This window comes from Desmodus rotundus, chromosome 6 (assembly GCF_022682495.2).
Source record: "Desmodus rotundus isolate HL8 chromosome 6, HLdesRot8A.1, whole genome shotgun sequence".
Taxonomy (NCBI): Eukaryota; Metazoa; Chordata; class Mammalia; order Chiroptera; family Phyllostomidae; genus Desmodus; species Desmodus rotundus.
In genome coordinates, this window is record NC_071392.1 from 8,682,225 (window position 1) to 8,708,228 (window position 26,004).

General features: G+C 45.4%; 2 protein-coding genes across 2 annotated transcripts; one reads left to right on the top strand and one right to left on the bottom strand.

Moving 5' to 3' along the window:
• Positions 1-1,656: 1,656 nt before the first annotated feature.
• Positions 1,657-17,595, top strand: LOC112306892 (retinitis pigmentosa 9 protein homolog). The gene is made up of 8 exons (XM_053926261.2): positions 1,657-2,281; positions 5,996-6,026; positions 7,288-7,417; positions 12,601-12,692; positions 14,606-14,667; positions 15,740-16,340; positions 16,780-16,874; positions 17,312-17,595. Exons 1-6 carry the CDS (start codon positions 2,121-2,123, stop codon positions 15,936-15,938), a joined length of 675 nt encoding a protein of 224 aa, XP_053782236.1. The 5' UTR covers positions 1,657-2,120; the 3' UTR covers positions 15,939-16,340; positions 16,780-16,874; positions 17,312-17,595.
• Positions 17,596-17,666: 71 nt separating this feature from the next.
• Positions 17,667-26,003, bottom strand: LOC112306891 (uncharacterized). Its single transcript, XM_045197321.3, has 2 exons — positions 24,919-26,003; positions 17,667-18,756 (listed from the first exon to the last, which is right to left on the bottom strand). Exons 1-2 carry the CDS (start codon positions 25,058-25,060, stop codon positions 17,909-17,911), a joined length of 990 nt encoding a protein of 329 aa, XP_045053256.2. The 5' UTR covers positions 25,061-26,003; the 3' UTR covers positions 17,667-17,908.
• Position 26,004: the final 1 nt, after the last annotated feature.

The following is a 26,004-nucleotide window of genomic DNA, read 5'->3' on the forward strand; positions in this document are numbered from 1 at the left end:
TACTTGCTAAAATGGGATATCAATCCCTGGGTCTTTCTGCTAAGACATAAAATAATTGTGTTAAGCAAATATTTGAGTCACTCAAGACTCAATTGCAAGTGTGAAAAAACCAACCCAATTAGTTTCTGTGTAGAAGTATATCCTAAAGTTTTCAGCTTTTTTGCTTGCTTGCTATAGGGTCACTGGTTGTGGCTGAAGACTGTTTTGTATTTTTTTTTTTTTTATGTTTTCCTTCTTTTCTTTTCCATTAGGGGCATATCTTGACCAGCAACAAAACTGCCCTAGGAGGGGTGGAACTGTTGCAGCCCAGCCTGTTCGACGGGAGCCCCTTAGATTCGTCTCTGCTGTGTACCATGGCAGTGGGGCCTGCCCTGACATCCCTCTGCTTATTGAGTCTCAAAGCCTCTTTGTTTTGTTCTTTTGTTGCTGGTAGTGGTGGTGGTGTTTGTTCTTTATTATTGTGTGTTTTTCAGGGCCTCTTCACGGGATCTCTCCCCAGGAGTTAGTTTAGGCCTCCTCACAGCATAGTGGCTTCTGGGGCAGTGGAACAGTTGCCCTCTCTGAAGGTGTCAGGAGGGAACATTTCAAAAGAACCAAGCGGAGGCCGAGTGCCCTTTTCTGACCTAAACTCAAATAGGATGAGGCATCCCTTCCACTCCTGTCTACTGATCACAAGCATATCACTAAGGTTGGTCTGGATTCAAGGAAAGAGACATAGAGCTCACCTCTCCACGGGAGGAAGGTCAAGCTCATTTGTAGAGAAAGAGCGAGATCAGAGAGATGATGGCAGCCAACGTGTAGAGTACAATTTGCCACAACAGCCAAAGTCATGTTACATTTTAAATCACAATGTCAAGTTTTTGACTTTCAGTAGGAGGCATACCTTTCCACTGACCCCAGTACTGAGATTAGACTGAACACCCTACTCCTCGTGGTGGGATCTGACATGGTACACTGTCCGAATGTTGCTGGGGGAGAATGGAATCAGCACAGGGGTGTGCCTACTCTTGGCGGCTGTTTTCTTTAACATGGGACCAAGTTCAGTCCATTTTGTACCAAATGGTGCATATTTTCCTGTAGCCACCAGGACACTCAGGTGTGCTTTGAGTTTGTTTCCTGAGCAAACGCCGCCTCATCGCTTTCCTTGGGCTCTCCCTTTGTAGATTCTGTAGCCACCCCCCCTTCCTTCTGTTAAGTTACATTTTCTTTGCTTCTCAAACATCTTCCTGAGACTACATGCTTCTTGACTAGATGGGGAATGTCTTGCAAGGCATTTCTAGGCCCAGGTCACTTGCATGAACAGCTGGATTGTGGAAACCTGATTTTCCAAGTTCGGGGACACATCAGTGTGATGGTGCATGTCTGTTTATAGTCCTTTGTGTGTTTATTTGGATTTCCTGTAATAAATATGAAACATCTCCCCAGATATTTTAGGTATTAATTATATTGAATGCCACGTTTGAGGGAAAGATTCCCTATGCTATTACTTTCACTTCCTTTGTGGTTTATTCCATTATGTTAAAGCTAAACCCATTACTATAAACACATATCAGATAACACTTTAAAAGTACCATCTAGCTAAGCACTGAACACTTTTGCATCCTGGCTCTAGGCCTCAGTCTCTGTATCTATCAAATTAGTGTACGGTAATACATAAAGGTAGTACCAGAAATTAAGTTTTTTAAGATTAAATCAGATCCTATGAAGGGCTTAGCTCAACGACCAGCACACAAAAGCACTCAGTATATATTAGCTTTTTCATTTTCCGCACCCAAACCTTGTCTAAAAGTCACACACACTGTTTCAACCAGGGATCGCACGCTCTAGCGTCCCCGGGCAGCCGGGAAGCGCTTCCAACCGCCAGCATCCGTAGCTCTCGGCCGCCGCCAGGGGGCGCGCTCCGACGTCCGGGCACCGACCCTCCCGGTTGCGGGAGACTCTGCGCTCCAAGCGCGGATTGAAGGCCGCGCCGCGGGAGGCGGGGACCAGCCGCCTCGGCTGGGCCCCCGGGCTCAGCCGACCGGGCAGTGGCGGCGGCGGGAGGGGGCGCTGCGGTGACCCGGCGGGCACGGCGTGGAGGAAGTGTCGTCCTCGCCACCGCCTGAGCCGCGCGGGCAGCGATGTCGTCCCGGCCCCGGCACGCCGACTCCGGGGCCGGGGGCACACGGCGGCCGCGGGAGCCGCGGGAGCCGCGGGAGCAGGAGCTGCAGCGGCGCCGGGAGCAGAAGCGGCGGCGGCAAGACGCGCAGCAGCTGCAGCAGCTCAAGCACCTGGAGTCCTTGTGAGTCCCCGGCCCGCCTCCGGGCTCCTGCGAGGAACGGGCTCGTCCTGGGCGCCACAGGCGGGTCCTCGGAGACTCGCCTGTAGGGGGCAGGCGGCCCGACTGGGTTACCGATCCCGGGAGCCGCGCACTCGCCTTGCAGCCTCCCGGCAGCGGGAGGGAAGATCGGTGCCCGGCTCCCCCCAGCCGCCTGCGCGGGGTGGGAGCGTAGGCCCCGCCCCCAGGTTCCGGGGCGCACGCGGGGGTCGGGGGGCAGGGGGCGCTCCCGCGGAGCGGAACCGCGGTTGGTGTCCGCGTGCCGCGGTCTCGGAGTTTCGCCCGAGCTCTATTGGGCGCTCTCCCTGGATTTGGAGGCTGAATACGCGAAAAGTGCGCTTCGGTGTCTGTCCTTTCACGGTGTGCAGGTCACAGGGCCCACTGTGACCCCGATACAGTCTTTTCGTTTCTGTTCCTAAGGGAAGAGAAGACGCAGTCCTGTAACGTTAGTGTGGTAAGAATAAACAAAGGGGGGAGGGACCTGCCCCTACCTACAGCGAAGGTGGCCGGACAGGAGAGATTGTAGACTTGCTCTCCAGCCCTGAGGACTTTAACCCGGCTTAGGGGCGGAAGCTACCTAGAGGCCAATTCCCGCTCAACAAAAAGAGTTAGGACCAGAGTCACACATACACTCTTGCAGGTGAGTCTAGCCCGACTTAGGAGGCACTGCGCTCCCAGCTCCTGAGGGGTCGAGGAGAGTCCAGGTAACCGCTGGGAGGAGGGTAGGTTGTGAAGGAGACCGAAACGTCAGGTGGGGGGTTGCATTGAAGACCTTCCCGTTCTTGTCTGTCATTCTGTGACCCTGTAAGCAGCTGTAGCAGTCAGTGCCTCTAGCTTCGACACACAATGCATTGCTTTCTTGGAGCCTGGCCTGCTCTTTTCAGTGTGGCCCTTGAGCTGAATGTCACCTCAGTAGGGCAGTGGTTGCAGGATAGGGCCCTTGTGCGGCAGGCACCCACAGTCCTGGCCCCGTCAGGCACTCTGTTTGGTGCTGTCTGCCAAATTAAAGGTTTTTTTGCCCCAGACGCAACGGGACAGATAATGTTTTTCCCCTCTTACATAAATATAGTCTTTTTACTACACAGAGCAATTTATTGCAGGCTGAATGAATGAACAATTGGCTTCTCAGATGGTACAAAATAATGACCTCCACCAACTTTTTTCAATATTAAGAATTAACTGCGCCCTGGCTGGTGTGGCTCAGTGAGTTGGGCCCCTGCCTGCTAACCAAAAGGTCGCCAGTTGGATCCCAGTCAGGGCACATGGCTAGATTGCTAACCAGGTCCCAAGCTGGGGGCATGCGATAGGCAACCCATCAATGTTTCTCTCCCTCTTTCTCCTTCCCTTCCCCTCTCTCTAAAAAAATAAATAAAATCTTTAAAAATACTGCAAAGATACATGTGGACTTCTTGACGGTCAGAGTGCAGAAGCCAAACTGTACATTAACATACTTCCATTTCCAAATCTGTTTATATATAGGAGTCAAATATTACTTTGAACTTTGAGAATTATCCGTAACAGATTAACTCAATGATTGTTTAGCCCGAGGAAAAACCATCAACCACCTTCCTTTAAATTTGTGAAAACAGTTGTGAAATGGACTTTTTAGGCAATGCCATTGCTAATAATAGATTTCCAAATGTGTATTTCCATCACACTTCTTGTCATCTTGGCAAGAACAGCTACATATTTTTCAGGAACTTGGATTTCAGTTTGGCCATGTGTGTACAACTCCTGTGGCTGGAAGGATGGATCATTGAGTTGATAGGCTGCACTCCCAAACTCTGCAGCCTATCAACTCTGTGCATGAGGCGCACCGGTCGGGTTTCTAACGAACACTTGTAGGTGAACTGCATCATTTTCCCATTTTATGCAGATTCCCAGTATTATTGCTAAGTTTTAGCTATGTCTTGCTACCACTTTGTGTTAGAAAATACTTCATACATTTGCTTTGGAAAAGCACTGTCTCGCGCCTAAGCAGCTAAGTCTGTTCGTGCCCAGGTGTTCACGGTGTGATATTCGTGGGACAGATCCTGCTCTGTCCGTTTAGGAAAGCTCTGGCATTGGTTACTTACCTCCCCACAAGCCCTTTTCTGCCCCCCGTGCTGGACCCAGGCCTTGGCCTTTGCGATGCTCGCAGTCCAGTCTTGAGCTGCCTCAGGAGGCTGCTGAGAACATCACAACGTCCTCCACAGATGGGTCGGCGTTGCGGAGTGCCCCTCCCGTGTGTGCTGTGAAATATTCACCCATGAGGAAATGGAGGCTCTGGGGGGTTAAGTAACTTACCCAAAGTGCACAGTAGGGAGAACAAACCCGAATTCAGCCAAGAGTCTTTGTCTCCAAAGCCCATGGGTTTCTCCTCCGCCATGCTGCCCCTGGACAGGGGCACAGCCACATCGTTGTAGGACTGGGGCATACTGCTGGGGGGCAAGGGGTCTTTTACCCCCAGAAAACAGAACATCCTTTACTGGGACAGTTATAAAGAGGTATTGTCCCATATCAATATCTAATTCTCTCTTCTGACATTTATTAATGTTTTGCTAGTGATGAAAGCGATACATTTCATTACAGAAAACTTGGAAAATTAGTCAGCCTTGCACTCACCATTTCCCTTTTGTGCTCCCACATTTCCATGTTTCTGGGGTCAAGACACAACTTTAAACCAGCTCCAGTGTCTGCCCAGATGTCCTCATTAATGAAATGTTCCTTGTGGAGGCATTGAACAGGCTTGGGATGTGTGGTTTTCCTGTTGATAGCCAATAGTGAGTAAATACTTAAAAATGAGCATGAGCCTTTGGGGCAGATTCCCAGATTTGGAATCCAGAATTGGAATTCCAGCAGCTCCCGCAGAGTTGTAGAAAGTTCAGGTGCACTGGGAGCCCAGGGGGTGACGTCTGTCCTCAGGGCCCTGGCAGCCTGCAGACCGAAGGGAAAATGCATTCCCACGCAGCCATTCCTGTACTTAATCTAGCAGTTTTCTTTTATCAAATGCTGCCTGTCATCAAGGCCTCCTGCAGGGGTCCTGCACCCGGAATCCAGTGAGGTCAGTTCAGGAGTGGAGCGCTGTCAGAGAGCTAAGGAGCAGGGGCAGCTGGCTGGGTCCAGGTGGGCTCACTCTGGAAGGGGCCTGGGTGGGAGGGTCTTGAATGGAGTCAGGCCTGGAAATGGGAGGGGGTGCCTCTGAGACAGATCACCTTCACTCCTTCCCCTACCACAAGCCCTTCCCTCCAGCTTTGCCCCGCCCCCTTACCCCACCCCCCTCAGCCAGGGGAGAGCTGGGGCTCAGCCAAGTGAAAGTTATGCTACCTCAACCTGACGACTATAATGACAATTTGGAACCATAATGAACTCAAGGGCCTTCCTCCCTCTCATGTTCCGTCATCTCTTGCGTTCCCTTCTTCCCAAAATGAAATCGTTGTGCTGAGACACCAAGTTAGTTACAGTTTCCGTGAAGCGAAGTTCTAGATCTCAGCAGGATGTGATGGTATAGCATCGGTTTATTTATATGTGATCTCTTGAATGCTGGGCATATTTCATATCACCTGTTTTAGACATAATGAAGTTTTAGGTTTTTATTAAAAACATCCTTTTAATTTAGCCTACAGTTGCTTTTTGCTCATTAAAATGTGTCATGTTCCTGATAACATGGTTGATGGTGGTTTTTTCTTCTCTTTCTAGTTACGAGAAACCTCCTCCTGGGCTTATCAAGGTCAGTGTGAAGCTTGTCTGTTCGGTTATTCTCTTAGGTGTGTTAGACTCAGTGCTCCGGCTCAGTCGCTTGTGACTTGTTATGAAAACAGCTGCCTGTGGTTTTGAACCTCCTTCACGATGGTCCTGTTTCTTCCCTGCAGATGCCAGTCACACACCTCAGGCTTCCTGAGGAGCCTGGTCCTTTGTAGAAATTTCATCAGCCCAGTGTCTATTCCCTAGCGAACTGGGGCAGGCCCACATATGTTCCTGGGCTATCGGCCACCGTCACTCCCTTCTCCCCAGCAGACCATGGGGAGCCCTGGCGCTGGTCTAGCCCCCAGTCCCTGGTGCAGGAGCCCCTCCTCCAGCAGCCTGGCTTGGGGCATCCTCTCTCGGCAGGGAGAGAGACTTAGAGGAGTGGTTCAAGGCCAAAGCAGCCTTTTCAGTTTAAAGATTTAAACTTTCAATTAAAAAATGACTTAAAATTATTTCACTGTAAATTTAATATTCATGGAAGCTGGACCAAAAGGCTCCTTAGTTATCACTGTAGTTATTCAGGGATGAAGATGCGTCTCAGACATACAGCGTGTATGTGACTAGAAAGCATGACAGTGGCCTTCAAGGTAGAATAAGCTATTTCTATTCTTGACAGCTTTGTTTAATGATCCTTATACCTTGTCTCATTCCACAAAGAGTTTGAGGAAGTGAAACCTTTTACTTTTTTAATCCTCATCTGAGGATATGTTTATTGATTTGAAGAGAGCGGAAGGGGAGAGAGAGAAACATTGATGTGAGAGAGAAACATCAGTTGGCTGCCTCCCATATGTGACCCAACCTAGGGACACAAACCCACAACCTAGGTATGTGCCCTGACTGGGAATCGAACCCACAGTCTTTTGGTTATGGGACAGTGCTCCAACCAACTGGACCACCCAGCCAGGGCAGTAGGAAATCCTTTCTGTGACCTTAGAATGTAATATGCATTAGAATTTAGATGGAGCTTACAAGTCATTCCTGAATGAAGGACAGATTTCTAATTTGCTTCACTAGTCACTTTTCTCCGAGAACAGCTGCTTCATTCTCATGATATAATTCCTCTGGTGCAGTTGTTTCCATTTGTCTGTCCAGTCTCATTGTCTTTCAGTTCCTGGGAGGGTAAGTAATGGTGACCGTGGGAGCTCCACCCCCTGAGAAACCCGGGCGTGCTGTGTTCTGAAGCAGGTGGGAGAGAATTCCGGTGCTTTTTGGCCGTATTGGTTACACATTGTTTTCCGTTTTAGGAAGATGAGACTAGGCCAGAAGACTGTATACCAGATGTACCGGGCAATGAACACGCCAGGGAGTTTCTGGCCCACGCGCCCACAAAAGGCCTTTGGATGCCGCTGGGGAAGGAGGTCAAAGTCATGCAGTGTGAGTGTGGAAGTGCGTCCAGTCCTCCTGAACGCACGCAAGTTATAGACCACGAGTCACAAAGCACATTTATCCTTTCTTTCACCTCGCTCTCGTCACAGTGCCATTAAAGTCACAGCGTGATCTGATTTATAGATTCGGACACCACCTCAGTAAGTGGCCCGAGGTAAGAGGTGCAGCGAAGGTGCGACTCCAGGGCTTCTGCCTCCAAGTGCAGCGGTCTTCCCACAGGATGGGAGCTGCCTTGGGAGTGCACTCTTGTAATATTCCTGCAACAGAAAGGGTCTTCCGAGGGAGCAGTGCAGTGGGGGACAGGGGATGCATCAGACAGCAGGCCCCTTTGGGTCTTGCCTCAGTCAGTCACCCTCCATCGGTGGTGTTGAGGTTCATCCTGAGAGGAGCCACAGGCCACAGAGGGTGGGTTTGGGACGGGCAGAGCTCTGCGTGCACACCCACACCCCCACCTCTCCAGAGCAGCAGCACCTTCGTCCTGCACAAGGTGGCGTTTGAAGAAAGGGTCCCGCAGCCTGTTAAAGACATCTGTGTGCACAAAGAGTCTTCATGCACATAATTAAAGTAGCTGTTCCTTGTCGCTTTTTCTCCCTTCCCACTGAAGCTCTTTTGGTTGGTTACCTTGATATTTCTTATGTCTGAAGGTTATGCTTGTACCGTATTGATTGTTTGGGGTGGGCATCACCTGCTGACACTGTACAACGGATGATGAGAATTTAGCTCACTCCCGCTCGCACCACACACATGCCCTTATTATACCTCATCTTCCCAGGAATAGTTTTGTCATAATTTTGGCTCAGTCAGTCTTTGGTATTTGTTTTCTTATGATTATATTCAGAACTGAGTCACATAGTAAGCTGCTTTTCCTCTCAAGTACCCTGAATAAAGCTCTTACTTTCCCCAGAATTAATGGTTATCTTGTTTTGTTGTTGCTGTTGCTTTGTTTTGGGGGGGGGGGGGAGTGTTTGTTTTGTTCATTTGTGATTTTTATTGTTTTTTTTATTTCCATGTACTTATTTCTTATTCAACCCAAAATCATCCCCAAGCTTGGATCTTAAGACTTTCAAATGCTTGAGGTATTCAGTCTGTTTCATGTTTCTGAATGTATTTGCTGCCGATCCTCCAGGGGTCTCGCTGCACTTTGTGTTAGGGATTGAATATCTATGTTCCCTCGCCCTTACCCCACCTCACCCCACCCCCCGCAAGTTCATATATGTTCGAGCCCTGACTCCCACTGAGATGGTATTGGGAGATGGGGCCTTTGGGAAATTATTAGGGTAAGATGAAGCAATAAGGGTGGCTCTCCTGGTGTGATTAGTTTGTTTTAAAAGAAGAGAAGCCAGAGAGCTTGTCCTCTCTGTCTCCACTCTGTGAGGACACAGAGAGCACTCATCAGAAACCGACCTTGCTGGCACCCTGACCTTGGACTTCCCGTCTCCAGCACTGGGAGGAAATAAAGGTCTGCATTTTGCTGCGGCAGCCTGAGCTGACTCTAAGACACCATCCTTCTGCAGTTTCCGCTGGCCTCTTCCTGAGTTGAAGGCCCTGCTTCCTGCATGTTGAGTCCTCTTTGTTGCTATATTCCCTTGTTATGGTGGAGCGCATCCTCTCACAACTTCCTTTGAAATGGATTTGTAGGGGATACAATTTTCAGGACCTTAATTTAAAGGAACATCTTTATTTTACAGATTCTATAATTTGCTGGGTTAAAAAAGTCAGTTTTTCTGATATGATTTTATATGTAGAAACACCTAATGATGCTACAAAAATAAAAACTTCTCAAACTAATTAATGAATTTGGTAAAGTAGCAAGATACAAAGTCAACACACAAAAGTTAAGTTGCATTTCTCTATGCTGGCAATAGACAATCTGAAAAGGAACATACAGAAATGATCCCATGTACAGTAACACCAAAAAGTACAAAATGCTCAGGAATTAACCAAAGAGATGAAAGACTGATGCAGTGAAAAGTGTAAACATTGCCGACACTAATTAAAGGTAACATAAATAAATGTCAGCACGTCCCATGTTCGTGGATTGCAAGATAATATTGTGAAGATGCCGATACCACCAAAGTGATCTCCAGGTTCAGTACAATTACTATGATAATCCCAATGCCATTTTTTTTTTTTTCAGAAATAGAGAAACCCATCCCAAAATTCATCTGGCATCTCAGGGGACCCCACATAGCCAGAACAATCTTGGGAAAAAGAGAACATAGCTGGAGGACTTACACTTCCTGATTTCAAAAGTTACGGTAATCAGGACAGCGTGGTCCTGGCGGAAAGACAGACACATGGACCAATGGAAGAGAATAGAGAGCCCAGAAATAAAACCCTGCTTATGTGGTGGGATCCCTTTTGACAGTGGTGACAGTGGTGTCAAGGCCATTGAGTGGGGACAGGACAGTCTTTCTGACAAATGGTGCTGGGAAACTGGATCTCCATTTGCAAAAGAATGAAGTTGGACCCTTCTCTAATATTTATAAAAATTAACTCTAAATGGATCAAAGACTTAAATGTAAGCCCTAAAACTATAAAACTCTTTGAAGAAAACATCGAGCAAAGCTGCACAAAATTGGACTTGGCAATTATTTCTTGGATAAAACACCAAAGGCACAGGAACCAAAAGAGAAAATAGACAAATTTGACTTCATGAAAAATTTAAAATTCCGTGAATAAAAGATATTATCAATAGCATAAAAAGGCAATCAACAAAATGGGAGAAAACATTAACATTTGCAAATCATACCTGATAAAGAAGATGCAGAGAATTGCTAACTCAACAACAAAGAAACAACCTGATTAAAGTGTGGCAAAGGATTTGAATAGGCATTCTTCCAAGGAAGATAAGAGTATATGTACAAATGACCAGTAAACTTAGGAAAACATGCTCAGCATCGCTAGTCATTAGGGCAATGCAAATGGAAACCACACCGAGGTATCACCTCATACCCACTGGGGTGGCTACTATCAAAAAAAACAGCAAAATGTTGGCAAGAACATGGAGGAACTAGAACCTTGGTGTAGTGCTGGTGGGACTGGGAGTGGTACAACAGCCACTATGGGAAAAGTATTGTGGTTCCTCAAAAAATTAAAAATAAAATGGCCATGTGGTCCAGCAGTTCCGCTTCTGGGTATACACCGAGAAGAACTGAAAGTAGGGTCTTGGGATATTTGGACACCTGTGTTCACAGCAGCGTTTTTCACAGCAGCCAGCAGGCAGAAGCAGCCTGTGGCCATCAGTGGACGCGTGGAAAGACAAAACATGGAGTATACGCACAGTGAAGTAATCTGCAGCCTTAAAAAGGAGGGACTTCCGCCACATGCTACAACATGGATGCACCTTGAGGGCAGTACGCTAAGTGACATAAGTTAGTCACAAAAGGACAAATACTGTCTGATTTCACTTATGTGACATCCTTAGAGTACTCACAATCCTAGAGACAGAGAAAAGAACAGTGATTGCTGACAAATCCCTGGGGTGGGGTGGGGGGGGAGTGGGGAGTTACTGTTGAATGGGAACAGAGTTTCAGTTTTACAAAAGAATAGAGTCGTGGAGATGGATGGTGATGATGGTAAATGTTATGTGTACAGGCAAACGTCGTTTTATTGTGCTTCACAAATGTCACCTTATTTACAAATTGAAGGCAAGTCCTTCCGCCAGCAGAAAGATTACAACTTGCTGTCTTGCAGTAGTCACTTTATTGTGATGGTCTGGAACCAAACCCACAGCATCTCCGAGGTCTGCCTGTAGTTTATCACAACTTTTAAAAAATTCGAACAGTTACAGAGTAGTAAGTGGAACCCCAGCATGGGTTTGAACCGCATGGGTCCACTTATACACAGGTCTTTTTCAATGAGTATTGTAAATGTATTTTCTCTTCCTTATGACTTTCTTAATAATATTTTCCTTTCTCTAGCTTACTCTATTGTATATGTACGTAATACATATAACATGCAAAATATGTGTTCACCAGCTATTTAAGTTATCGGCAAGGCTTTCTCAGTCAACAGTAGGAAGTTAAGTTTGGGGGGGACTCAAAAGATATTTGTGGGTTTTCAGCTGGGGCTGGGGCTTTCTGAGGGCTGCACAAATGGCATCTCCCCCTCCGAGGGCCCAACCTGCTGCTGTCCCAGCTCCGTGCTGGTAAGGCTGCTGCTTCTCAAGACTTGTACGAGGGGTGGGAGGGGGCTGGGAGTGGGTCCAGTAAAAATGCCTGGAACTTCGCTGTTCTCACCAAGGTTTACTGGCTTTCCTCGCATGAATGCCCCTCAGGCCGTGGCCAGCCTTTGGTTAGTGCCCAGGGTTTCACATAAGTTGATTCAGGCAAATTTGCAACTACCATCAAAGCTTGTCTGCAGGAAGAGATATATAGAGACCGTCCCCTGCCGTTGTTGACATATTTCCTGGGCTATTCCTTTTGGAAAGAATTCTCTTCATTGTCATTTTTGTGATTTCTCAGGAAGGGAATGAAAGCAGATAAATATGTTTGGATGCCATCTTTACCCAGAAATTTTACAGCTGTTTTTTGTTTGTTTGAAAATCACTACTCCGAAGAGGTAGTTGCATTTCACTTACCATTTTGTACAGTAGTTATTTGCATTGACTTGGAAAATAAGAGTCGTTGGGTTGGGAGTAGAGCCAGTTTTACCAAGAAATAAACGACATTTAAGCTTCTGGGCACGTCGGTTGTGCCTGTCAGAGGCCTGCAGGCACCCCATCAATATGTTGACATGGTCATGTGATTTTGTAAAATTTGTCAAGATATTTTTTTTCCCTAAAGATCCCCCTGCCTCTCAGTCCCCACAAAACTTAGATTCATCCCTGACATGATAAAAGACATATATATACTATACATACCTTCATTCATTTTATTGGTTGTAGTGTTATCTAAACAGTGGTTCTTAAACTTTAATGTCTCCACAGATCACCAGGAAATCTTTTGAAATTCAAGTTTGCGTCCGTATTTCTGGGCGGGCCTACTGCTCTGCGTTTCTGATAATCTCGATTTTCTAGGATCTGACATGGTTCATTCACCAATGGCATTTGCTTTTAGAATTGGAGTTTAATGACAAAAAAAACTTTAATGTGATCTACTGATTCTTTATCTTCATTAAATGAAACTGTGTTATCTTACAGAAATATTTCCTATTTTCTTTGTTTTTAGGTTGGCGCTGTAAACGGTATGGTCACCGAACAGGCGACAAAGAATGCCCTTTCTTTATCAAAGGCAACCAAAAGTTAGAACAGTTCCGAGTGGTAAGTAGAACCCCAGAGTGTCAATTTATGTTTACAAAAGATGGTGAATATCCGTGAATCAGGCAGTCATGAGTGAGCTGGAGGTTCCCAGAAAATATATTCACAGAAACCTTTTGGCCAAATATCTGGTGTTAACTGCATCTCTGTTAAATTGAAAATTTGTGACAGATTAGTTACATTAACAAAAAAACTAACTTCTTGTTGAAGTGTTATTTGCTTATGCATTGGGAATGGTGCTTCTTTTTCTGAAGCAGACATTGTTATTTATTCAATCATTTTTTATAACTTCCATAAAAAATCATGTTATGAAATATGATTTATGAAATTTAAATTAGGGTTTTAGTTTCCCAGTCTTTATCTAAAATTAGATGTCTTTAAATTATAAGCTAGAAGTGTATATATGTTATATATGCTCTTTATTTTTTTAAGATTTTATTTATTTATTTTCCAAGAGAGGGAAAGGGAGGAAGAGAGAGAGAGAAACACCCATGTGTGAGAGCCTCTTGCACTCCCCCATCTGGGCACCTGGCCCGCAACCCAGGCATGTGCCCTGACTGGGAATCGAACTGGTGACCTTTTGGTTGAGGCATAGCGGCCAGGGCTATATATTCACTTTAGATGACAATAAAAGAAACCTTTTACTTCCTCACTTTATTTTAACAGTCACTTCCCCGATATGTTAACTGACCATCTAGTAACTGCTTCTCCCAAGTGCAGCGTGCTGCCGTCTGGACGTGCTGAGGTTATCAGCATGTGTCAAGCCGGGATCCGCAGACATTCTCCAAAGTTTTTTAGACATTTAAAATATTGTTTCAATTTTTAATAATCTTAAATAATTTTTGATCAATCATTCCACTTCTATGTGGAATGTCAATTTTTGTAGATACGATAGAACACAGAGTGGTAATAAACCTCAAAAACTTTAAACATATTCTTTTTTTCTTTTTTTCTTTTTTGACTCAGAAATCCCACTTCTAAGAATTTATCTTAAGGACATAAGAGAACATCAATATATACACAGCTGAGTATGTATGTATCAGGCTAACTTTCATAATTAATTATATGATTGAAAAATTGGAAACTAAAGGAAAATAGGAAACAACTTAATAGTCCAACATATCAACATAAAATACTGTAACAAAAGTTATTTAGCCACTAGGGACTATGTTTTAGAAGAATGTGTAATGTTAATAGGAAGATGTTCATGACAACAAATGAAACGCAATAGAGTTGTATGTGTAAAATGATTATGGTTTTTCATAAATTATGAATAATGATTGAAGGAAAGAGACCAAGTGTTAATAGTAATTATCCCTTGGGTAGTAAGGTAATAGATTATTTAACTGAATTTTTTCTAATATCTAAAGTTTCTACAATAAATATTTCTCTTTTTTAAAAATTGAGGTAATTCACATACCATAATATTTCCCATACATGTATACTTATTTTTAGGAATTCAAGTCATTTTAAATTATCTGTACTTGCTACATAGTTCAAGGCTTTTTTAAGGGTACTTAACATGACTTATAGGTATTTTTGTGTACCTATAAATGTTTCATTCTTATAATTCATTTGTTTTTTTTTAAATACCATCTCTTAGTCATCTACCCACATAGAACAAAGAGAATAACCTCAATATTTCTCCCTTGAATAGTGATTCATGATTCTGCCAGGGTTTATTTCCTCATAAAGGATATTTCAATTGTATCCTATATTTTTCCAATTGGAAAATTCTTTTCACAGCCTCAGTGAGTTTGCAGTGATGGTTAGCCTTAGGAAGACTTAGAACATGTTAAAAAAAAAAACCCAGCAAGCTGGAAAAAAAAACTGGTTTTAATAACATAAGGATGTAGTATTTACTTAACCATGGTCCATGCAGTCTAACCTAACCTTAACCTTGTCTAACCCTCAAGGCACATGAGGATCCCATGTACGACATCATACGAGAGAATAAAAGACACGAGAAGGATATAAGGTGAGGTTCCCCTGATGATAACAGCATCCTCTTAAAGGCTGAAATTGTATTTACCATAAGTGGGAAACAACCATTCCAGTATCAGAGGAGTGATCTAGTAAATATGGCACTTCAGCCGTGACATAGTTGGGGGCCGGAGTAATCGCTGCACAGACCGGTGTGCGGGGAACGAGCAGGGCAGCCTGTTCCACTTGGGTTTTCTTAAAGCAGTGGGCGTGGCCCGGCCCGTGCACACCGCGGATGGTTGACCTTGGCAGCCCGCGCCGTGGCATCTGGTGCAGCCGTGTGATTGATTCTCTTACATCTTTAGTTTATCTTCTCCCATGTCTCTAGGGATTTGAGCTATTATTAATAATTATTCTTAAACATGAATAAAGATAGTGAAAAAACAAGAGAGTATTTTTTCCCCCCAGATTGGTGGTGTCGAGTTATAAATGTTGAGGGGATAGATTACCTAGTATGAACGGGAGCAGTGCCTGGGGGGGGGGGGGCGGGGGGGTGATTTAGGAAAGTCTGTCTCAGTTAGAAGTCGGAACAGCAGGGACTATAGAAACAGTAGACACACTCTCCTCGCCGCCCGCCCACTCGAATCTCCTTTTCAAGTGAATTTTCTGTCTCCTAAACCATAACGGTCCCCATGAGACTGGCAGCCAGGGGAGCAGTGGGCAGCGACAGCTCGTCCTGGGATGACCTCCTGTCTCCAAGGCCTCCCTTTCTCTCACCGTCCAGTGACCTGCTGGGGCTCTCTCCTGTTGCTTCTTCTATGGCAGGCCCTTCCTTGTTTCACTGTCCCCAGGCTTAATAAACATTTTCTCAAACTAAAAGAAGAAACATGCAGAAATATTTGGGGCACAGAAAAGAACACAGAATGCTTGCACACTGGTTACAGTCCTGTGAAATAGCTGTGGATGTGGACGAGGAGGGGGAAAACATGCAAAAATAAAAATGAGTACTGTGTCTAATGAGGTGATTATTTCGTGACTTTTGTTACCCTCCCTGCTAATCTTACATCTAAAAAATTTTTTTGAGTAAGTTCTGGTTTATGGTCCTTTGACCAATCTTATCTGTTCAGGATACAACAGTTGAAGCAATTACTGGAAGATTCCACCTCGGATGATGATGGGAGCAGCTCCAGCTCCTCAGAGGATAAGGAGAGACCCAAGAAAAGGAGGAAGAAAGAAAAGCATAAGAAAAAGAAGAAAGAGAAGAAGAAGAAGAAGAAACGAAAGCACAAGTCTTCCAAGTCACATGAGAGCTCAGACTCGGACTGACAGGTGCCGGGCTTGTTCAGACTCTTGTCTCGAGGATCAGACACTGGGGCCAAAGAGCAGGGGACCGTGGGGTCGGAGAGGACAGGAGAGAGGATGCCAAGGAGGCTGCCTGGTGTCACATGTGTGCTTTCTCACCTACCTTCCAGTGAAGGTGTGATCAGCAGAGAGGGACTCGCACCTTCCCAGGTGCTCACTCCAGACAGTGGCTGACTTCCGGCAGGAGGGCTCTTTCCGGTGTCGTTCTGCTGGTCACTGGGGTTTGTGATTCCTGAGAAATGGCGGTGTGGTGGGACTGAGGGGGTCTCTGAGGACGCCTCCCAGGCACTGTCACCCTCCACGGTGAGGCTGCTGAGTTTGCAGACTGCAGGCTGGACCTTCCTCTGTTCTTCAAGATAATAAAAGGTCATTATTTATTTTTTCAAATGTGTTTATTTTTTATTTCTGAATAATACATGCGTGTGTTTGAAATGTAAAAGGTACATAAGGTTTAATTATGAAAAACCTTCCTCCTCCCCCAGCTACTCAATTCCCTTCCCCAATGGGAATGTTACCTTCCCCAATGGGGAAGCTGTCTAGAAATACTTAGTGTATCGTAAGCAAATATAGTTTTTTTTCTTTTAACATAAATGCAAGCATACTGTCCACATTTGTTGGCATGGTTTTTAGTTTTCATCTTTTAACTCAGCGTGTAAAGTACATTGGGCCTTGTTGCATACAAGGGGCCCGTGTTCATAAACCCTGCCATCTGGGTTGAGTTTGGTTTTTTTTGGGGGGGGGGAGTTACACTGCTACCACTTTGTACCATGTACTTACACCATCTTTTTAATTTACTTATTTTTAGAGAGAGGGGAAAGCAGGGAGAAAGAGAGGGAGAGAAACATCAGTGTGTGGTTGCCTCTCACGTGGCCCCCACTAGGGATCTGGCCCATAACGCAGGTATGTGCCTTGACTGGGAATCGAACCAGTGACCCTTTAGTTCGCAGTGCACACCCAATCCACTGATCTACACCAGCCACAGCACTTACGCCATCTTGGGAGGTGCTTGATTTCCACGGAAAGTTAAAAATAAAGACCACTTCACTACAAAGTGGCTTAGAGGCATCGCTGGTAGGCCAGTCTGTATGTACAGTCATACTGTCACCCAGAGAGCCTTTCTGGAAAGCACACCCCCACCCTGTTCTCCCACACCTGCCCTGTTTCTTCGAACAACTGGGAGAGACTTCAATACAAACCACATACCAACATTTTGGTGCCTTGTCAGACTTAACCCACATGATGTATTGGGAGAAGATTGGTTCCGTGAATTGACCGTCTAGGTCCCAGGCTCTGAGTATAGAGAACGTTTGTTTGCCTAAAGCTTCCTTTGTTTCTAGGCGTGCACACTGGTTGGAAGACGAGATGGCAACAGAACCCACCCTTGGGCACATCTGTCAGTGTCATTATCAGGGACCGACGATGTGCCTGGTGCTTCCGTCTGTAAAAATGAGCAAGGGATTGTTATGGAGAACCTGCCATCTATTTCTTCTGTCCTTAACTCCACCATCCTTTTCACCTTACCTAACGGTCCCTGGGGATTATAAGACAGGAATGAAGGCAGATGACCCAATCCTATTGGTGGTGTTACCAGTGATGTGGGCATTTGGGGAAGAGGAGAAAATGTGTAAGAATCACACCCATCTGCAATTCATTTACTGTTTTACAACTTACCATTCCAAAGGCTTTATTTACAAGTCACAATTTCTTAACTTGGTTGTTGGTATCATTGCTTTATTAGTTCAAATCAAGAGAGATATCAATGTTCTAAACCAAACATCATGCCCTTGCACTATTTAACTGTTCTTTGTAGCTGGGACTCAGAATTAGTTTCCTATGAAATAACAGTGGAACACTACAATTCCTTCAGTCAGCTGTATGAGAGACTCAATACATCTCATACAGAGAATTGTTACCAATGCCTTTTGTTTTCACCATTAGGATAAAGTTAAAGGTCTTGACTTCTCCCCTGTTCCCTTTCTACTCCCTTCTGGTGATGACCCAGGGGGACTTTCCAGCTTGGCATCCTGCCACCAGCCCAGGTCACTCTGAATGGCTTCATCAGCTCTGTTAGATTGGGCCCACCAGGCCACAGAGGGAAGGGGCTGCTGTGGGGAGATGCTCCCCTCTCCCACTTCCTCTTCATACACTTCCTCAGGGGAGTGGTCTTCACCCTCCTGGGACTTAGGGAGAACACCCCAACTTCCACAGGAATTCTGGGAAATGCCATTGGGCTGCACCACGCTGTGTGGCGTGGCTTTACCATAAACCAGATCGTGCAAATGCAGCATAGTTCCTCTCAAAGTCTTCCAGCACTGCCTCGCACGGGATCCTTTGCCCTCTGGCGTCCTCCTCATCTCGTCCTCGAGGTCCCTTGAGGTGTGTTTCCACACCACGTCCTTACTGGAACTCTTACCATGTAGCTCCCTCTTCTGGGCAACAGGAGACAAGGCCCCATCTGTTCCCGGGAATGTGGTCAGTTTCTCTGTCAATGGTGGCAGCAGAGATACTGGCCACCCTACCCACGCCACAGCGGTTGGGCGGTTGCCGTCTGAGTGCAAGTCTTGTTTCCGACCTGTGTTCTCAGCCTGCTGAGGTTCAGTCTGAGGCTCATTTTCATGTTCTCCCACAGCCACTGTAGTGCCACAGTCGGGCCTGATCGCAACACACAGGGAGCACAGGGCGGTGGTTAAGTGTAGCGGGCAACGGGGCCGAGGCACGAGGAAGCCAGGACACTCACCGGGCACCGCTGAATTTGGGAATCCCAGACCTCCATTTCTGAACCCTGGAGAGAAAACACGGTCGTCAGTCACTTTGCCTGCCCTGCCACAACACTCAGACAGTGTGCCCCTGTACGGCTCGCGGTGTGGTTGGTAGCTAAGGGCCCCCAGTTCCTCCCTGGGTATCCCAGGACTCAACAAATGATGGGCCATGAGTGGAACAGTGGGACCCGCCCCCAAACACTTCTTCAGCACCAGGGTAGCTCTCTGTTCTGACTGGCAGGTTCCCAGGCCACATCAGTTAGACAGCCCATTATGAATATCACTTGTACTTAACGGCTCTTTTTTAGAAAAGAGGACAAACACACATTCAGCATAATTCAGGACTGTCATGGCTTCAGAAAGAATTCTGGCTGGGTAGCTCAGCTGGTTGGAGCATCACCCCGATACACCAAGGTTGCAGGTTCGATCCCCAGTCAGGGCACAACAAAACAATCTCAATCTCTCCCCCTCTCTCTCTCTCTGTCTTTCTCTCTCTCTCTCTTTCCCCACTCCCTCTCTTTCAAATCAATAAAAGAAATTCCCATCAGGCCTTACAAAGTGAAGGGGAACAAACATTCTTTGGAACTGAATGCCTTTCTAAACCTCCTTATTCGGCAGTATTCATACACATCCCCACATCCCTCCCCCATTTCCACTCTTCACGGGTGATCAGCGCGATGGAGTCAGTTAACACAAGACATTTCTCTCATACAAATACACTCTTGGCAGCGGCATTTGGTTTTGCAATGCAGATTTATATAACTACTGACAAACGAAGTCAAGATAAACTTCTCAGCATATAAAGGAAGCACGTTATATTCAGATCAGTGTTCTTGAGGCAGTTTAGTCAACGTTGGGAGGCTGATCTTAGAGACTCAATCTCACTGTTGAGGAATGCGCCAGAGTGTCTCTTGTATCTAGCACAATATATTTATACAAGCAGTTGGATTTCTTTTTTCTTGTTGAAAGAAACATGCAAAGTCTCAGCTTGGGGTTTAACTCTGTCTTTAAGGAGTAAAAAGCCAACAGAACGGTGTTCGTGAAACTACAGAGGTAGATAACTTCCCCAATAACAGTCTGACCTTACACCTTGACAAACTACAACAAAATGCTGTGATAGCAGGTCCCTGTCACCAGAAACCACCAGGGAACCACTATCCAATCACCCACAGCAGAAACACAGGTGTTTATAATAGTTATTTTTTCACCCTCACTGATCGCCCAAAGCTATCAGTCTACTCTTTTTAATGCTTTCCCTATTCTGTTAATCAATATGAGGGACTTAGAGTCCTCTCCGAGTTTTTACCTGAATAACTACTAGCTTTCCTGACCCATCTCCCGGGTCTGTAACCCACACCACTGCCAGAACACTCTTTCTGACCCACTTTGATTCACTCGCTCCAGTCGCAGTGTTTGAACGGCTTATCACAGCCTGCCAGGAAGCGGGGATCAATGGCCAAATTCCTTAGGGTGGCATAAAGCCCCTCACTATCTGGTGTCTCACCCTATGATCTCATCCCTCCCCACTAACAGCACAGGCTCTAGCCGTGTGTGGGTTCTTCCGCTACACCAACCTCTCTTCCCTGTTCTGGACATCCTTCCCTACTCCCTTCCAATTGCTGCTGAAACCTAACTCCTTAAAAAAAAAAAGCCTGTTCCCCCGGTGTCCCCATTCCAGACATGGCAAGTAGGTGTTGCCATGGCAGGTATTGCCAGTCAAGTACCGTGTTTTTTCTAACGGAACCCAGATACCAGCTGCCTCACTACCCTCATCCCTGCGTTCCCAGCAGCCCCCAAAGTTTATTCAGAGTTGGCACATACATGGAAACCTGTTTGGCATTCCTGGCCTAAAGACACCTCAGGGTGATGGGACCAGGACAGAGCCCCAGCACAGACTTATGGGTGCAACCCAAGGGGAGGGCCCAGGTTCCAGTACTGGAGAACCAGGGTCTTGGACAGCCTGCTTGTCCCCACTGCGGGAGGATCAGAATGGGAGAAAGTCTTTGTTGACATAGACCGGAAAAAACCAACAGATTCAGAAGAGAATTCTAAGTGTTGGACTTGCGGCTGTCATATGTGATCTAGAGAATAAAGCAAACCAGTTATTTTAAAAAAAAAAAAAAAAGGAAAAGAAATCCTGCCGCTTGTGACAATACATGGAGCTGGAGGGCATTTTGCTGACAGAAATGCCCTCTTAGAGCTGGGCACTTGGAATACCCGGGGATTCTGCACTGAGGAAGAGAATGGGTGTGGACTGAGCAGAGAAGAGCGTCTGCCCAATCGCTGCCTGGATTGGAAGAAGGAGGAATTTACAGACATGCTAAAGGGTTGCTGGTGGAATAGAGGGCCGGATTGGGTCGGGGGTCAGTAATTGGTACTGGCCCCCACCTGCAGTGCCCTCTCACTTGCTCAGCCACCTGCAGTCACTCCGGAGAGACACAGAATGGTTGGATGGATCAAGGGCCGTGGCTTTGCGGGCCTTGTGGGAAGAAAAGTCAAGAGTTCAAGAAAGTTCAGTGTGATGGTGAGAAATTAAAGGAATGCATCACGGCACATGTCATACATCCTGCACTGGCATGACCCCGCATGAGTGCCTCCTTAAATTTTGCACCCTGGGTGCCTTACTCCACCCTAGTTAGTGGCCTAGTATATAGTCAGGAAGAGAAAGCAAATAATGTCAGACAGGAATGAAACAAATGGAGAATAAGTGAGGGAGGTCTTCCACATGGCAGCCAAAGAGCTAGAGGGCAGGGACTGTGGTCAGAGGATAAGAAGGCGAAGTGCACGATTTCAGAGTGGGAGCAGCTGCCCATTACAACGCGGTCCGCGGCAGTGGTTTGCTGAAGTGCTCTGGGGGTGAAGGTCGCTGGTGCTGAGGTAGGAAACGATCTGGAAAGCTGGCACGTGGGATGAGTCACCCCCTTCTTCACATTGTAGTCACTTGCAGGATCCCAGGTCTTCGGTAAGTGTAGCGGACTATGCAGCAAGGTGAAACATCACAAGGTGTTTGCATTCATAATTTTGTACTGTTTTTCTTAAAGAGAGTCCCTAAATTTCATCATATTCAGTCCCCATCAAACTTGGATCTGCCACTAGCTAGTGGCAATATCTCAGCCCTGATGTGCATGGAGAAGGGGGCAATGAAGAGCCTCCTTGGGAGGCGACACAGTTAGGGGCTATTTAGTGAATAGGTTGAGGGATCTGGTGGCTCACATGTGACCAAACAGGGCTTCCAGGTGGCACAGTTGAGACGGCTGGTAGGGAGGTCACCAGGGAGCAGGAATGGGCTGAGAATGTCCCAGAGGTGCCAGCTAACTGGGTTTTGGGCTGGACGCAGTACTGGATAATATCAAGGATGAAACAGAGTGGTTCCGCCTGGTCTGGAGATCCCAGCTAGACCTCTTATGTAAGGAGGTTTGTGCTAACTGCAGCGTTTTGAGCGTGGTGGGGTGTCCGAGGTTAGATGGTGGTTGTTATTTTGGTGTTAAGGTCCAGTTAGTGAACTGGGTGTTCTCTGCTCAGGATTCCAAATGGGTATCATCATCATCATCTCTATTTTAAGATAAAGACACCTGAGATTCAGGGAGATTAATCTGCCCATATACGTAAAGTTGCCGTCCTACTACTTGGAAGAGGAGTGGGCTGAGATCTTTGGATTCTCAGGACCTGGGGTCTTTTCTAGTGCTCGGGTGGTCAGTCACACCCCTTGTGGGAACTTGACAGTCCCTGTCTCTCATTAAAGAGGGGTGATTTCAACTTTCCCCTCAGTTGACACACTGATTCCACTTTGAGAGTTTAAACACACATGTAATGACAGTCTGTGTTTCCACACCTTGAGCCTCAGTGGTCAGTAAAAAACACAAGGATGCTCAGCCTCACTAGTGATCCTTCCTTCATGCATTCCTTCCCTTCACAAATACTGAGTCCCTACAACGGGATCAGCACAATGTTGGCCCTAAGAAAACAGCAGGGAAGAAAAACAGAATCATAATTCCTAGGGAGCTTGTATTTTGTGGGATCTGCAATGAGATGCCATCAATAACCATGGGACTAGGGGAGATACACAACAAGTCTGACAACAGCAAGGGTTAAGGAGGAAGTGGAGTGACGAGAGCACGCACACACTGCCGGTGAGAGTATAAATTGGTAAAGTCACTTTGGAGAGCAAGTTGACAGCATCTAAAAAAAGTTGAAAATGCGTCATACTCCATGAACTAGCAATTCTTTTTATAGAAATGCCCTAGAATAAAATCTTGCACATACACACAAGGAGACATTTATTTAAAATGTTCGTTGCAGTAGCATTGCTCATAATATGTAAAAATTGAAAACCACCTAAATGTTTGTGAAAAAGGAGAATGGATTAAATATAGTATAGATAATGGGATATTACACAGGAATAGAATTATTCTGTCTCCGTAGATAGATCTTAACATACGAGGTTCTAATTTATAATTTCTTTTGTAAGTATCTTTCACAGTTTTTCTTACACTCAAAAATGATTAAGTTACATTTTCTGTGTTGGTGGTGTACAGGGATACTATTGGTTTATATATTGATTTCATATTCCAGGAACCTTGCTGAACCCTCCTAAGTTTCCATTTTTGGTAGACTTGACTAGGTTTTTTATGTGGACACTCAAGTCATCTACAGATAATGACAGTTTTGTTTCTTCTTTTCAATGACTGTCTCCTCATTTCTCTTATTTGTCTTAAGCTTCTAAGATCAATACAATATTCAATAAAAAAACTGATAGCAGATACCCTTGTCTCATCTTAATTCCTAACGATTCATTACAAAGAACTGTTGTAGGTTATTACTCAGATATTCTTTATCAAGTTAGTAGGATGTCTTTTATTCCAGATTGGCAAAGTTTTAAAATTTTGAATGAATGTTGAGTTTTAGGAAATGGTTTTCCTTAATCTATTGAAGTAGTTATAATTTTTTAAATCTTCACTTTATAATAAAGCACATTCCTTAAAGCACATTGCCAGTAGATTTTTTTCTCATTAAACAATCCTTATATTCTTGGGATACACCAAACTTGGTTTTGATATACTTTAATATGCACTGCAGGATTCCATTTGCTGGTATTTCATTTAGGATTTTGGAATCTAAGATTACAAATAGAATTGTTTTATAATTTTCAATACCAGTATTGTCTTTTCTTGGTTTCACATAATCAGTTACTCTCATATAGTCATTTGGATAACTTGCCATCTTTTTCTGTTCTCTTAGTTTGCATAAATTATCTAGAACTAGTTAAAATTAACATTATAAATATTTTTACTGGGGTGGAGGGATGGGGAGAAAATGCAGACAATTGTAACTGAATAAAAATAAAAAAATTTTAAAAAATATTTTTACTTTCCTGAAAAAGAAAAAAACACAGGTGTCTGAAACCATTCCTTTCTCCATCTTCTGGTGTGAAGGCTAGAAGTGCTGCAACCATCTTGCAACCATGAGGGAAATGTCAAGAGAATCAAAAAATTGTGGCTTTGTTGTTCTTAAGCTGTTGAATGGACAAGGGTATCTGCTTACTTGCAGGCTGGTTTTGTGACCAAATAGACCCTTACTTAAGTCCTTGCAATGGAATCTTTTTTTTTACTTGCAGCCAATTGTATTCCTAACTGTACAGCTATTAAAATGACACCTTTTTAGTGCTGTTTCATCCTCACAATTAGCCTCCCTTTACATAGTTACTGATATTACTATCTAATCACTCTATGTTCCTTCATCCCCTTATTATATCTAGCTAGTTTCAAATCCATCCTTCACAAGCTTCACCGCCACTAAATGAGTTTAGACTCTCCATCTCTGGTCTGGACTATTTTAACAGCCTCCTAATTAGCATCCCAACTTCCAGTTGGAAATCCACCATGCTTCAGATTTTTTTTTCTAAGAATTTTTAACTTAAAAAATTATTTAGTTTTTAGAGAGGAAGGAAGGGAGGGAGGGGGTGGGGGGGAGAGAGAGAGAGAGACATCATTTTTTGTTCCACTTATTTATGTGTTCATTGCTTGATTCTTGTATGTGCCCTGACCAGGGATAAAACCTGCAACTTCGCCACATCACAACTCTCTGACCAACTGAGCTACCCAGCCAGGCCTTTAAAAATCTTTTCGAGATATTCTCCTCCTTAAAAGTCTTAAATAGCTCTTCTACAGGATGAAACACACTCTTACCATAGGTATTGTTTCCGCCTTCCTGTTTAGACCTTGCATCTCCAGGATCCCGTCTGGCACAGAACAGGTTCTCAAACGTTTGTGAAATGACTGAATATTTTGCATGACTTTTTTGTTGTTTAGTATCAAAACACTTAAGCATTTACTCAAACTAAGCAAAGTCTGATTAAACATATTGGGCACTCCATAAAGATTTGTTGAATGAATCTAGTTTCTACATCCTACTGGAAAATCCTTAATCGGTAGTAGTCCCGAATACACACATCTTGGTTGTGCGTTCAGTCGATCTAGCCTCCCCTACCCTACAGGAAGAGGCTCTCCAGTAACGCATTATGCATTGTGCTTTTAGTTTATAATTAGTCGTGTACGTTCTGCGGATAGGGTTTGTGCCAGGGGTGAAGTTATGAAGGTAGGTGACGGCTGTCTGGGTATTTCTGACAATCTCTGATCCATAAATAACTTTCATCAAATACGAGACCAAACTGTGTGCCAAGTTAACCAAACCGCTTGGCTTTTGAAGCTAAAGGTGCTCCTTTGGAATTTGTGGGGGGCCGCGGAGGCGGGGGTGGCGGGACAGGTAGCAACCCGCAGTGCGGCACAAAACTATCTGAAAGCTTCACACTCAGACAGGCTCCCTCCGCACCCGAACTGCGGGCCGCTTCAGGGCTGCCTGGAGTTGTGCCTTGGCCTTGAGAAACCAGGACTTGAAGCCTTACTGATGAGATCGGGAAAACCGAACTTGCTCAGAAAAGTGGAGGACGTGTTTTGGAGGGAAGGGGCTGAAAGACAAAGCCCACTGAACCAGCGCCCAGCGTCTCCCTTATTCTCCCGGTCTAGTGTTGTCTAGTCCTCATTCCTATTCCCCGACCCACCCTGCAAATTTCATATTTCAAGGGGGAGAAAACAGCCTACGGCATAACATCTGGTGCTTTGCTTCCCGGATTTCCTAGCAGTAAAATTCTCGGGCCCCTCCTTCCCCCAGGGTAAGCCAGAAGCACCCGCCGGAAGCCGCGGGCGAACCCAAACCCGCGCGTCTCCGGGGAAGCGAATGCAGAGGCAGCCCACCCTCCGCCGCGCACGCGCCCT